The sequence below is a fragment of the Quercus suber genome, unplaced genomic scaffold, assembly GCF_002906115.3.
Source record: "Quercus suber isolate HL8 unplaced genomic scaffold, Cork oak 2.0 scaffold_3A:, whole genome shotgun sequence".
NCBI lineage: Eukaryota > Viridiplantae > Streptophyta > Magnoliopsida > Fagales > Fagaceae > Quercus > Quercus suber.
The window spans coordinates 204,412-219,667 of NW_027071808.1; the positions used below are offsets into that span (position 1 = coordinate 204,412).

Consider the following 15,256-nt stretch of genomic DNA (forward strand, 5'->3'; position numbering starts at 1 on the left):
ACAGTGTCAAATTCCATAGTCTCCTTTTACATCAAATGAGTATTTAATTTTTCTCGCAAAGTATTGAATAGTAAAGCTTCTGGGCCATAGTCGCAACTACAACTCTCAATCATGTTGGACTTGGATGACACCTTTCCACAACGTATCATTATGAGATGTTGAAAAAATTTGGAGTGTACACAAAGTTTGGTGTGGATGGGAAGAAATTTCATCCTATTCCAATTGGTTAGGTCAATAAGGATCTATTCCAATTTAATGATCTTGGAATTTTGTATACAAGTAATAATCAAGAAAACTTCCGCCAAAAAGTTGGACTTTTGGCAAGAGAGAAAATTGATGTCTAGACAAATCAAGCCAAACAAAATGGACCATATTCTTAATTTCTTATCTTGATTTGTTCCATGTACAAGATTTACAGTTAATGCTTGGCGTATAAAACTTGAACATCTTATCTAAAGTTCATCCTTTGAAAGCTTGAGAAAAAATTCATTAAACCAACACAATATATAAATTATAAAGGAATCAAAGAAAAATTGTCAAAAATAATGAAAATTTAATTGTGCTTAAATTCTTATATGGATGAACACAATAACAATATCCTTTTTTTTATTTATTTAAATAAAGATAAAAAAAAAAATCTATGCTTAAATTCTTATAAAGGTGAACGCAATGGCAATATCCTTTTAAAAAAAAAAATTATACTTATTTTTACGTATGATAAAGTCCTATCACAAAGTTTTTTAGACTCATGTGCGATTAGTGATTGGGAGTTATAAAGAATAATATCAGTATATATATATATATATATAAAGCAAAAATCTCATGCGGGAGTGCATGAGATCTTGCCAAGTAAGCTCTAATTTTGTATTTTGCATTTTTTTTAACCTCTTTCTTAAGTTTTTTTATTGTGTACCAAAAATTCATATTAACTTATTTTACTATTAGCTTATTAATGTCTCATTAATTTACTAAACTTACACCACACATTTTTCTATTCTTCATGTCTTTTAGCACACCCACCATTTTAGTAGTTTAAAAAAAGCAAAAATAAAATAAAATTAAGGACTAATAGTAATAACTAAGAAAACAATATATACATATATACATACATATATATATATATATATCTTTTTTTTTTTTAATTTAGAAATAATTACAGTATCTATACTAACCCCGCAACTTGAACATTTTCTTCTTGACTCCCACAATTTGAACATTTTCTCCCTTAAACCCTAGACATTTTGTGTATGGGGAGGTCCCAATTCAGTTACATGGCCCTCAACATATATATATATATATATCTCATTCAATAAATATAGAACTTCCATTAAAAAAAAATGTTTATCATAATTAAGGGAAATCCTAATGGGTACTTCACTTGAGCATATGTGAAAGAGGCATATACATACCACAAATGGCAAAGGAGAAAGAAAAAGTTGGTAATCCCTTTTAATATGGTTAATTGCTTTGCCTCAATTAGTTGCCCAAACAACATACCGCTTATTCATTCCATAACCACAAATGACAATGCAGCGTTGGCCATCGGTAATTGCTAATCTGAAAGTATAGATTTCATTAATAGCTCTACCTTCGTTTCTTTTGGCTAATATGTCTTTACTAAATAAAAATCAAACCACAAAAATCATATAAAAATTACCAAATTAGAGTTTAAAATTATAATTAAATTTTTAAAAGAAATGTAGGCACAATTGCACAAAAATTCCATTTAACTAAGTCACACTTAGGAATATTGGACCCTTTTTCATTTGTATAAATAGGGGGGTCCCAATGGGATGAAGAGGCTAACAATTTTCTCTCCAAAACATTTATTGTAGGAACATAAAAGTTTTCTATCATAGATTTTTCACGCTTAAAAAACATGACTTGCCAACAAATCAACCTATAGTTTTTAGTACCTACAGCAATTTCACAACATCAAGAACAAACCCCAGTGTATACAGTGTCAAATTCCATAGTCTCCTATTACATCAAATGAGTATTTAATTTTTCTCGCAAAGTATTGAATAGTAAAGCTTATGGGCCATAGTCGCAAAGTTGGTAATCCCTTCGCATCAATTGATGTGATGAGGTTTTCTCGCAAGCCAAGGAAAAAAAAAAGAAAAAGAAAATAGGGTAAATTATCAATTATATCCCTAAAGTTTAGGATTTTTAGATTTTACACCTAGAAGTTTTAAAGTTTGAATTTTACTTCTGAAGTTTGGGGGGTGTTTGGATTTTAATCCCTAATATTTCAAAATTTGGGATTTTATCCCTTAAAGTTTGGGGTATTTAGATTTTACATCTTGAAATTCTGAAACTCTAAAGTGTAAAATCCAAATGACCCTAAATTTGAAGGAATAAAATCTAAATTCTAAAACATCAAAATAAAAAATCATAACATCCCCAAACTTTAGGGGATAAAATCCAAATTTTGAAACTTTCGAATGTAAAATCGAAATTCTCTCAAATTTTAGAAGTGTAATTTGCAATTTATCCAAGGAAATATAAAGAGAACTCTTAAGTTTTAAAAGAGAGAACCTTCTATCAGGAGAGCTAGTATAAAGAGCCTTCTTTACTCCACCAATGAATAAACGCCACATCATATTTCTATCGAAAACCCAATACACTCCAACACACACAATTATAACTCAATCTCAAACATGTATCAAACCTAAAGAACGGCCAAAATAGCTAACTATTTTTTTTTCTCAAAGTATCTAGTTAGTAGTTTCAGTTTTGAAACTATATTATTTAGTAGCACCTCGAGTCTTAGAGGCTCGATGTTGGCACATAAAAATCGAGTTTCTAACACTCGAGGTCCAATAAAAAAAAAAATTTATAAATTCTAAGTCTATAACCAGCGAAAATACCAAAAACAAATTTCAAAAATTTCAAATCCATGCATCTCAATCCAAACTCAGATCAGAGGGAGGGAAAGAGCTCAGAGGGAGAGAAGGAGCTCACCTCACCAGCCAGGCGCGGCCGCGGCTAGCGCGCGGTCTGGGCGGCGCGCTGCCTGGGCGTAGCGCCGCGCGCGACCCAGGTGCCAAAAAGTTGGACTTTTGGCAAGAGAGAAAATTGATGTCTAGACAAATCAAGCCAAACAAAATGGACCATATTCTTAATTTCTTATCTTGATTTGTTCCATGTACAAGATTTACAGTCAATGCTTGGCGTATAAAACTTGAACATCTTATCTAAAGTTCATCATTTGAAAGCTTGAGAACAAATTCATTTAAACCAACACAATATATAAATTATAAAGGAATCAAAGAAAAATTGTCAAAAATAATGAAAATTTAATATGTGCTTAAATTCTTATATGGATGAACACAATAACAATATCCTTTTTTTTATTTATTTAAATAAAGATAAAAAAAAAATCTATGCTTAAATTCTTATAATGGTGAACGCAATGGCAATATCCTTTTAAAAAAAAAAATTTATACTTATTTTGTACGTATGATAAAGTCCTATCACAAAGTTTTTTAGACTCATGCTGATTAGTGATTGGGAGTTATAAATGAATAATATCAGTATATATATATATATATATATAAAGCAGAAATCTCATGCGGGAGTGCATGAGATCTTGCCAAGTAAGGCTCTAATTTTGTATTTTGCATTTTTTTTAACCTCTTTCATTAGGTTTTTTAATTTGTAACCAAAAAATTCATATTAACTTATTTTACTATTAGCTTATTAATGTCTCATTAATTTACTAAACTTACACCACACATTTTTCTATTCTTCATGTCTTTTAGCACACCCACCATTTTAGTAGTTTAAAAAAAGCAAAAATAAAATAAAATTAAGGACTAATAGTAATAACTAACTAGATATGACCCTGAAGAAAGATAGAGAGACACTAAAATGTTGTGGATTTTTGTATAAAACGCACTGTTTCACTATATATTACCAAAAAAAAAAATTAAAAAAAAAATTGAGACTGACAAAACATTTGAAAGAGAGAGAAAGAGGAATCTAAGGGGTCACCGCCTTTGTTATACAGGCCACCCACTACCATCAAGACACCAAAACCCCTGCGGGGGGTTTTTTTTTTTTTTTTTCCTTTTTCTTTTTAAAATTAGGGGTGGGTAATTTGGTTGGATAGTTTTTGTTTTGGGTATATAAGTAGAGAGAATATTTAGTGCACAATGTGAAACCATATTCTACCATGGTTCAATTTTAAATCATCTATAAGACACATACATACACATTTGTCCAAACCATGTCATAATGTCGCACTATCGATAAGTAGAAGACGGTCAAAGAGTTGGACAAACTTTCATTTCATGGTATGAAATATGTGAACACGACACAAATTTGTTAATTTTCATGGTCCCGTTACTCTTTTGCATTTATTTTTGGTTTCATGATTTAAAAAAAAGTAAAAAAAATCATAACTTAAGAAGGGTACAAATATGCAATGAAGCTACTAAACTAATTTTTAATACCTTAAAATGTATATGTTTCTTTACTCTAATTTAGTTTCCTTTTTCTTTATAATATATATACACAATATTATCCAAAACCATCTTACATAAAATATTACAAAATTATCCGTGCATCGCACAGGCAACTTGCTAGTATCTTTAATAGCTGATGTGCTGAGCATTGGATATATGTTGTCTTCCTCCAATAGCTTCCACTTGAATTTCATAGTCTAGTTTCTGCCTTCCTAGTCTCTTGATGCAGTAACTACAGCTAATGGTTTGTAGTGTTCAAATGAGAGTGTTGATGCCTGATATTGGTAATCCATGAGTCTTTTGGAAAGGCAGTGCAAGGTCTGGTAATTATAAGTCTGATGTATTATGTCAAAGAATTAAAGAGTCAAAGTTAGAATATTGGTACCCCTTCAAAGCCTTGTTTTCAATTCTCTAAAATTGAGGGAGTTTGAAAGGAGAGGATATAAGGTTAATTGAATTGATCTTTACTTCCACCTTACTCTTAACTAGTATGTAACACGTGCTACCGCACAAGAATGAATATATTATTAATCATGAGTTTATTCATGTTTAAAAGGCTCAGTTAAGTCTAAATTCATATTATTAACCATAATATTTCATTAACAAAACTTAGCCATATATATATGTATATATTATTTGTTCCATTTTTGTGGTTTGAAAATGATATTTATGTGCAGATGGAAGTTGTTGATGAGAATGAGTGGCAGGGTAAGATAAAGCAGATGAAAGGAGGAGGGGAGGAGGAGATGATAATTAAGCACAATTTCAGTCGAGCAGGCCAGCAAACCTTATATGATATGGCTTATCAACTAGGGCTTTACTTGTAATTGCTTGTAATAAAATTCTATTAATAGGATATCATTATTTTCAATGAGTGTTTAACTTACCACTATCATACTTCAATAACATAAATGTGACATCGTAAATTTTAGATGATATTTCCATAAGCCAACTAAACATTTACATTTTTCTCCCAAAAAAAAAAAAACTAAACATTTACATGAAATTACAAATTTTTTTTATGGTAACTCCAAGCCAATGTAGAAACAAAAATTATAATTAAAAATTTCAGCAAAAAAATAAATGATTAAACAAACAATCAACCTATTACACCATTTTTTTTTTTTTTGAGAAGATATTACACCACATAATAACTAATTTCTAATTTATGTAACTTTTTCTCTTAGAATGGCAACGGGTCGGGTTCGGGCTGGGTTTTTCCATACCTGGACCCGTCCCGTGGGTCTTAGCCCGTGGCCTGGACCCGGTCCGTTTACTAAGCGGATTTTTTTCCTAGGGCCCGGACCCTCCCCGCTGGGCCCTGCGGGCCCCGTTTAGGCCAACCAGATTTGGGCCCAACCTAAAAAAAAAAAAAAAATGGAAGAAGAAGAAGAGAATCGAAGCCTAAACAGAGTAATGAAAATCTAATCACACTTTCCTCTTTTTTCCTCCTGAAAATCCAATATATCAAAACTCACGATTGGACTGCTTCATACAATAGGAAAGTCGATCTTAAAAGTGCAAAGACAGTACATAATTAACAAACCCAAAATCACAAACACAAAAATTCCAAAATCACAAACACAGAAATCATTGAATATACATATTTAAATAAAAATAATTACAACATTTTCTTGGCTATTTTCTTGCCATCCAAACGGATCCAAGATCTAACAAACCAACCCATTTTCTCAGGTTTTTTTCTCGGTCGAATTGCGGAGACTATACAGCGGTTCGACTGATGTTCTTCAACGACAAATTGTTTGGGGGTTTGGTGGCTTCAAATTCGCTGAGGAACAGTGGGGGTTTCGATCAAAGGGTGAAGGAAATGTTGAGTGCGAAATGTCCATCGGATGATGCTGCACCTGCATCGCTAGTGTACGGGTTTTATAGGCTTGGTTGAGGCTGTCGTGGTGAGAAGAGAGGAGAGTGAGTAAGGCTTGGTTGTGGTTGTGGTGGTCAGAGGAGAGGAAAGTGAGGCAATGAGGACTGAGTGAGGCGTGAGCTGCTGCTAAGGGGAAATGAGGGATTTAGGGTTAGGTTATAGCTATATGTGCGTGTGTGTGTGTGTGTGTGTGTGTGTGTAGGGGGTATTTTTGTAATTTCAGGGAAATCGGGTTTTATTCGGGTTGGGTTTCGGATTTTTTTATAACTTCGGGTTTTTTTTAACCCGGACCCGCTTCGGGTTTTTTTTAACCCATACCCGACCATATTCCTAATCGGACTGGGTAAAACCCGACCCATTAGGATCGGACTAGGCTGGGTACCCGCGGGTCAGGCAAAAATTGTCATCCCTATTTCTCTATAGTTTAAATTCTCCATCCCCTTAATTTTGTATTACATCATTAATTTAACAAAAATCTCTTCATGTTATTGCAACATTACTTCAAAATATTTTGGATATTCTATATAAGTTTTTCACATAACAGCTTAAAGCATTACTCACGCATCATGCAGGATCATGGCTAGTTTATATATAAAAGCAAAGATGTCATGTTATGTCGAAAAGCATGAGGTTTTGCCAAGTGGTGCATTCTTCATAAAGAGAATTGAAATATTCTCAAGTACACATCAGAGATAAGATTGAACAAATTAAATGTTGACTTTTTGTTTCATTTGATTCAATTTTTCAAGACTATTCTAATTAAAAAATAAATATTCTTAGTTTCCTTTTGGTTCAATCTTCCATGCAGGAATTGGGCCAATAGAAATTAAAACAAGGCCCACATGGACAAGAGTAGCAAGGATGGATTGTGGGCCGAAGATCACAACTGGGGTAGCCACTAAACTTACGTTGGGGAAAAGAACAACGCCATGCGAGGAAGTAGTGGCTGTACTGGAAATTGAAAACAAGGAGAAGAAGAGAAGCAGGACTCAGAATGAAGCTCAAAATAATGAAACGGCAGGGGTGTTGGAACACCCCGGCCGAACACAATAAGGTTACTAGCTTAGAACTGCCAAGGGCTTGGGAACCCTTGGACAGTTCATAGCCTCCACAATTTGGTAAGGGAGCAAGTTCCCACTGTGTGCTTCTTAATGGAGACACGGTTAGATAAGGATCAATTTAATGAAAAGTGTAGTGAAATTCCGTTTTAGAATAAGTTTATTGTGAAGAAACCAAACAGTGGTGGTGGGTTAGCTTTATTATGGAAGACATAGGTTCAGTTGGATGTAGTGAATTACACGGAGCATCACATACTAGCGAAAGTAGTGGAAGATGATGGTTTTGAATGGTGGCTGACCTGCTTCTATGGGTGGCCAGAGGCAAGCCAGAAAAAGAAGTCATGGGCATTATTATCCCATCTCTCAACTTTTGTCAGTGGGCCTTGGTGTTGTATCGGTGACTTTAATGCTATTCTTCATTCTAATGAAAAGCAGAGCAGGTGTCCACCTCACTTCAATCAAATGGAAGAGTTTAGGTCGGCCTTGGATGAGTGTAACTTGGTAGATTTGGGGTTTATTGGATACCCTTTTACATGGAATAATAAACGTCCAGGTGATGCGAATACAAGGTTGCGATTGGACCGAGCTGTAGCTAATTTGGGGTGGAGAGAAAAATTCCATGCAAGCACAGTGACTCACCTCTTCTCTCATGCTTCTGACGTATCTGGCAACAACAATGTATGATCACACCCCCCCCCCCCCAGGAAGCAACATAGAAACTCTCGTGGTTTTCGGTTTGAAGAGGCGTGGCTACTTTGGGAGGATTGTGAAAAAACGGTACAAGAAGCGTGGGAAACTGTTGGAAGTGATCTCTCAGGTCTTAGTAGAACAAAGGAGAAGATAAAAAAGTGTGGAATAGAATTGGTAGCTTGGGGGGCAATTAAAACACAGCCAGCCACTGAAGAAATAAAAAAACTCCAAAAGTAGATGGAGGAGCTCAGCAGGAGGGAGGCAACGGTGGAGAATGGGTCAGCCTTGGTGGAAGCAAGTAAGAAACTTGATGACTTACTTCTCAAACAAGAAATTTATTAGGCCCAACGATCTCGAATTTCATGGTTGAAGTATGGTGATAAAAACACCAAATTTTTTCATTCCAAGGCCTCACAAAGGCGGCGGAGGAATATGATAAAGGGTGTTAGAGATCATCAAAATAATTGGGTGGAAGAAGTTAAAGACATTGCTGGAGTGATGACAGAATATTTTGAGAATATCTTTAAATCAGGTTCATGTGACAGGATGGAAGAATGCCTCAATGCAGTGCAACACAGAATGACCTCAGAAATGCAGGAAGAACTGTCCAGGGCGTATTGTGCAGAAGAAGTCAGAGTGGCTTTGTTCCAAATGGGGCCTACCAAAGCACCAGGACCCGATGGTATGAATGCTCTCTTTTATCAGAAATTTTGGCATGTAGTTGGTGATGATGTGATTGATGCTGTGTTAGACTTTTTAAATTCTGGTAACATGAATCCTTATATAAATTATACCCATATTGTTCTCATTCCAGAAGTTAATTCTCCTGAAAAAATGTCGGATTTTAGACCTATTAACCTTTGTAATGTTATTTATAAGATAATATCCAAAGTGATGGCTAACAGGCTTAAATAGATATTTCCCCAGTTAATTTCTCCTTTACAGAGTGCTTTTGTCTCGGGTCGCCTAATCACTGATAATATGCTTGTAGCATATGAGACACTCCATGCTATGCATTGCAGGAAATCAGGAAAGAAAGGATCCCTTGCACTGAAGCTAGATATTAGTAAAGCTTATGACCGAATTGAGTGGGAGTTTCTCAGGAACATTATAATCAAGTTGGGCTTTCCAGAGGTGTGGGTTGACAGGGTGATGTGTTGTGTGTCTTCCTCATCCTTCTCAATTCTTATCAATGGCAAAGCTTATGGACATATTATCCCAACATGGGGCTTGCGGCAAGGAGATCCACTCTCACCCTACTTGTTCCTTTTATGTGCTGAAGGATTTACATCACTACTAGATAGAGCAGAAGAAGAGGGACGACTTCATGGGGTTTCCATTTGTCGGAGAGCTCCAACCATCTCCCACCTTTTATTTGCTGATGATTCCTTACTATTTTGTCAGGCCATCCAAGAAGATGTGAGGTGTATTTCAGATACTCTTCAGTTATATGCAGCCGCTTCTGGGCAATGTATTGATTTTGAGAAATCCTCAATTTACTTTAGAAACAACACGAAGGAGGAGGTAAGAGAACAAATAAAGAGGGAGTTGAGGGTTCGAGAGGTTGAGCGGTTTGAGTCTTATTTGGGATTGTCTACTTTGGTTGGAAGGGCAAAATATCAAACCTTTTCATTCTTGAAGGATAGAGTGTGGAAGAAGATCCAAGGTTGGAAAGGAAAATTACTCTCTAGAGCTGGTAAGGAAGGTGTGATTAAAGCAATGGCCCAATCAATTCCTACTTATACAATGGGAGTATTCTTGTTACCGATCAAGCTGTGCAATGAACTTAATGCAATGTGTGCTAGGTTTTGTTGGGGCCAGGTTGGTGATGAGAAGAAAATTCATTGGAAAAGTTGGAATGCATTATCTAAACCTAAAAAGGAAGGTGGGATGGGGTTTAGAGATTTGAGAAATTTCAACCTTGCAATGCTAGCAAAACAGGGGTGGAAAATGCTCCAAGACCGAGGCTCTTTGTTATATGAGTGCTTTAAAGCACGTTATTTCCCACGATGTAGCTTCCTTGAAGCTTCAGATGTGCCTAATAGCTCTTATGTATGGAAGAGTCTAATGGCTGCTCAACCTATCCTAAAACATGGGTGTTGTTGGCGAGTTAGAGATGGGACTTCCATACGGGTCACCAAGGATAGATGGATACTGAATCACCCAACAAATAAGGTCCTTTATCCACCTTTGGAGGAGGAGTGGGAATGGAGAGTGGCTGATCTTATTGACTGGAGAAGCAAGATATGGGATTGGGAATTTATTGAAGCGAATTTTCTTATGGAGGATGCTAGAGCAATTTTAAGCATGCCATTGAGCCGTAGAAATGCAGCTGATCTGCATATGTGGTTGCACTCAAAAGATGGCAAATATACTGTTAGATCGGGATATCACATTGCTAGAGAAATAGCAAGACAAGAGGCTAGAATGGAGGAGTGCTCTAGGGAAGTATATGGTAGTCTGGTTTGGAGGCACTTATGGAAGCTACATATCCCAAACAAAATAAAAGTCTTTGGGTGGAGGGCTTGTCAAAATGTACTTCCTACTAGGGAGAACCTGACTAGGCGTAGAATAATAATGGATGATGGCTGTGAGGGTTGTAAAGGGAGCCCAGAATCTGTTCTTCATGTTTCATGGTAGTGTGGGGTGGTGCAAGATGTATGGGCTGGAAGTTTAAGGAGACTGCAGAAAGCTAGAATCGGGAAAACGGATTTTTTGTAGCTAGTGGTTAAGGTTATCATCAACCTATCCCGTGAAGAACAAGAATTATTTTGGGTTTAGTGTTGGGTTATCTGGAATCAACGCAATTCGGTGTTGCATGGAGGTAAAGTACAGAACCCAACCCTTTTGAACAAACGTGCAAGGGAGTATGTGAATGAATTTAAGGAGTCGCAGGCTCATCTTGTTGTGTCAACAAATCCAGAATTGGTGCAAGTTTGGAGACCTCCCATTAGTATGGCGTTCAAACTAAACTTCAATGCGGCGGTCTTTGATGGTACAAATTCATCCGAAGTGGGAGTTATCGTGAGGAACGGCTTGGGAGAAGTGATGGCTGGCCTGTCAGCTCGTGGTCCAGCAGTGGCAAACAGTGAAGAAGCAGAGGCCCTAGCGTGTCGGAAAGCGGTTGAGTTTGCCATGGATGCGGGATTCATAAACCTGGTGATTGAAGGGGATAATGCAGCGGTGATGAAGGCTATTACTTCTTCAAGGCTGGATGGATCACGGCTAGGACACATATATGACGATATTCGCACACTTGCTGCTGGGTTTAGGAGCTGTAATTTTGGATGTGTTAAGAGAAGTGCCAATGTTGTGGCTCATAGCCTTGCACGGTTTGCTAATCATATAGTTGATGAACTTGTATGGCTTAAGGAATCCCCCCCTCCAGCCCTTGAAGCACTGTACTTGGATGCCAGTTTTTTGAATGATGAATGAATTATGTTTTGCTTTCAAAAAAAAAAAAAAAAAAATTATTCCATGACTTTTCCTCCCTCACACTTCAATTCACAATTTTCGCCTCTTGCACTTAGACTCCTTTGTATATACCTACCTATACATTCATTACATTCCATGTCAAATATACACAAACAAAAAACGATGTCATTTTCCTTCAATTTTTCAACGACACCTAATTAGTTTCAACATTGTTATCCCATCTAATCTTAACCCATATGAGTTGGCTACAACCAAGGGAGGAGGATTGTATTTTATATTGAGTGACAATGACAATTATGATTTTGTTTAAGGTCGGACGTTGTGAACTTGTGGGTTTTGTAAAAGCTGTAATTGATTACGAATTTTTGAGATATGTATTTCGTTTTAGAATTAAGGAGAAAGAGAAAGACAAATTCTTTATCAAATTTTATTCTACTATATTCCTCCAATTTTTTTTTTTTTTAATTTCTTATTACTTAATTTTTTTTTTTGAGTATATTTTTTTTTTGTTCCTCCAATTCTTATTACTTAAATTGAATAATTATAATAGATATGTGAGAAATTTATAATTGTTTCTTCTTATGATGAACTCATAACTAACAAAATTAAATAACAATTATGCTATAATATATATGTATAACATTCTCTAAAATCATTTTATATAAAATATTACAACATTATATATGCATCGCACTAGCAACTTCCTAGTTATTATAAAGGAGTAATTGACCAAATTCTACATCATACATGCATACTGGAATTTTAGACATCTTTTAGTTGTTACAATAGACAGTTTGCATTATTATTATGGCCAAAACTCAACTGATCGATTAATCTAATTAATGTATCAGTCTGGTCAATGATTATAAGTTGTTAATAATGTATTAACGTTTTTAGCATATTCTTGAAAATTCTCAATTATTGGAAGCAAAATGTACATCTATAATCTGCGATATATATATATATATATATAACTAAATAATATTAATTGATATTTTATTTACAAACAACTGTAATTGTCATGCAAAATCTAATGCAAAAAAACTATAATTAATTTTTCATACCTAGTTTTGTTTACTCAATAGACCTCGGTGTTTTTTTATATTTTGAAACCGCTATGTGTTTAGAATTCGATCGAAACTTATTATTACATTTGGATTTCTTTATAATCTCACTTAACTACAAATATATACTTCTTAAAAAAACTACAAATACATATTTCTTATATTAAAACAAAGAGAAAAAAAAAACTAATTTATAATTACTAACAATCAAAATAAGAGATTAATCTAAAGACATAAAGTTTATAAATCTAATTTGATTGCTTAAAATAACTTGAGAAAAGAATTCAATCTAAAGCTGTTAAGAGTAAAAGAATATACGAAAATTATAGTTTTAATTGCTTTTCAACCTTTCTTTCTCTATTTTAATAAATATTAAAATTTTGGGTTTATAGAAAGAATTCAAATTTTGAAACTTTTTTTTTATTTTTATTTTTTTATGGGAGAGACAGTATGGTTTTGGTTGCACAAGTATGTACTCCTTTTTTTTATTATTAGTATTATTTTGTTTAGATTTTGTTTTTGTTTTTGAGTCACATGGACTAAGTTTTAGTGAGTAAAAAACAAAGGTTTTAGTGAATACTTTAGAAAAGCTAAATAAATTTGGATAAGGGGAAAAAAAATAATAAATAAGAGAGAAGAAAAGAAGCGGCGTGAATGGACTTAGGCCCCGTTTGGTTTGCCATTTCAAACAACATTTTTTATTTTTTAAACAGCATTTCACGCATTTCAACACACTTTTTCACCCACACGTATTTCAAAAAACAATAAACAACAATTTTCAAACTACTCTACCAAACACCCCCTTAGTGTTCGTTTGGAAACAACTTATTTAAATTTTGTTGAAATTGTTTTGCTAAAAGTGTGTTAAAGTGTACTTGTACTTTAAAAAAAAAAAGTAAGAAAATGTGAGAAAAAAAATGAGGTTATAAAAAGCTGTACATAAAAGCAAAAAATTGAAGTTGAAGCCAAACACACTTTGGAGTTTGTCAGTTTAGCTAAGGGCTTAAAAAGAATGAAAATTTTATGGCATTTAATTGGATGCGAGAGATTATTGTTTTTTGTTTGAGAAATGCTAACGGATGTCCTTAGCTCTATGGCTAATAACTCATTTAAAGAAAGTTTTTATGAAGAAAAAAAAGTAATTAATATTTTGACAACTTTTTTCATTTCCCATAAAAATAATGTTGAAACTTTCTTTAAATAGATTGTTAACCATTGCTTTAAAGGCATCCACTAGCATGACTTTTTTTGTTTTACTTCTTTTTTGTTTTTATTTGTACTGTGTAAAGTTTGAATAAGACTACAAAAGGTACTTTTTTTTTTTTTTCTAATCTTGGGAGGGGCAAAAATCTCTAACCTAGAGATACCCATTGAACTTTTTGGCATAGTTAGGGGGTTAGTCACCCCCTCTCTCTCACCCCCCCACTTCGCGCTCTCTCTCTCTCTCTCTCTCTCTCTCATGATATTCATTTCGTGATGATTTTTTATCATCAAGCCATGACACTAATTGACTTTTGGTGTAGACGGGGTTTGAACTCAAATCTCTTATTCAACACAAGAAACAGTACTAGTTGAGCTAACTGAAATTTACATTTTTTAGTCTTGAGTATAGAAAAGATTGTTCTAATTTATGATTGAAAAAGTCTTCAATTAGATCATTGAATACTTTTTCTTTTCTCTTATCCTATTAATTTAATAAGAGGTTTGAACTCAAATTTCTTATTCGGCACAAGAAACTTTTCATTTGAGCAAATTTAAACCCACCCTATTGAGCATTAAATATAGAAAACGAAAAAAAAAAAAAAACCTTTCTTATTATTATTATTATTATTATTTTAAAGTATTTTCCTAACACCTTCACATGATATGTTTTTTCCTTGATTAATTTATCCTTCGCCAGCATTAGAAATTTTGAACCATTAGATGTGAGAGGATACGCAAGTACACGACTAATGGTCTTGTTTACCAATTCCATGTACACAAAGTCAGGGTGATATATACAATAACATGTTGAAGTTTTTCTAGTTGGTGCCATAGGATATTCCATTACAGTTTGTCTTTGCGCGTGCAACATGAGAACTACAAATCATTCTTGAATATGAAGGCACTGTGAAGTTTCAAAATGCGTGTAATGAATTTGTTAGTGATTGAGAAGAGTTCATAAAGTCATGATTTATCATACGGCTACAGTTCTTGGCAAGCAGGTTGATAATGATATGATTGGATGATCATTGGAGACTTTCCTCACATAATGATAAAATTTATTGCCAAATGATAAATTTGTGCGCATGGCAAAGTTGACTAGAAGAGATTTGCCAAGTTGACTTGTTTGCAAGTAGTTGGAAAGAAGGTGCATGGCAATTCACCAAGGAAACATAAAATAAAATCAGTAAGTTGTCAGGTAATTTCATTAAAACCTATGTACACCAAGATAACATAATATTCTTTATGAGTTTTTTCTAGTAGCCTGGAGTTCAAGTTAAATAAACATTGACCAGTTTATCTATAGGGGAAAAAAATATAGGAGAAAAAATCTATTTGGGCAACCCTGACTTTTTCTCCTGTTACAATCTGATCCAGTTGGCCTCTTGGCACATAGTATAGAAGTAGAACCAAAGACGCAACTTTATGATTGAATAGTTATATTATATAAGA

At 34.3% G+C, this 15,256-nt stretch overlaps 1 protein-coding gene across 1 annotated transcript; it reads left to right on the forward strand.

Annotated features, from left to right (window-relative positions):
- The first annotated feature begins 11,057 nt into the window (after window positions 1–11,057).
- Window positions 11,058–11,537, forward strand: LOC112017083 (uncharacterized). The gene has a single exon (XM_024049546.1). The coding sequence runs from the start codon at window positions 11,058–11,060 to the stop codon at window positions 11,535–11,537; it is 480 nt and encodes a 159-aa protein (XP_023905314.1).
- Window positions 11,538–15,256: the final 3,719 nt, after the last annotated feature.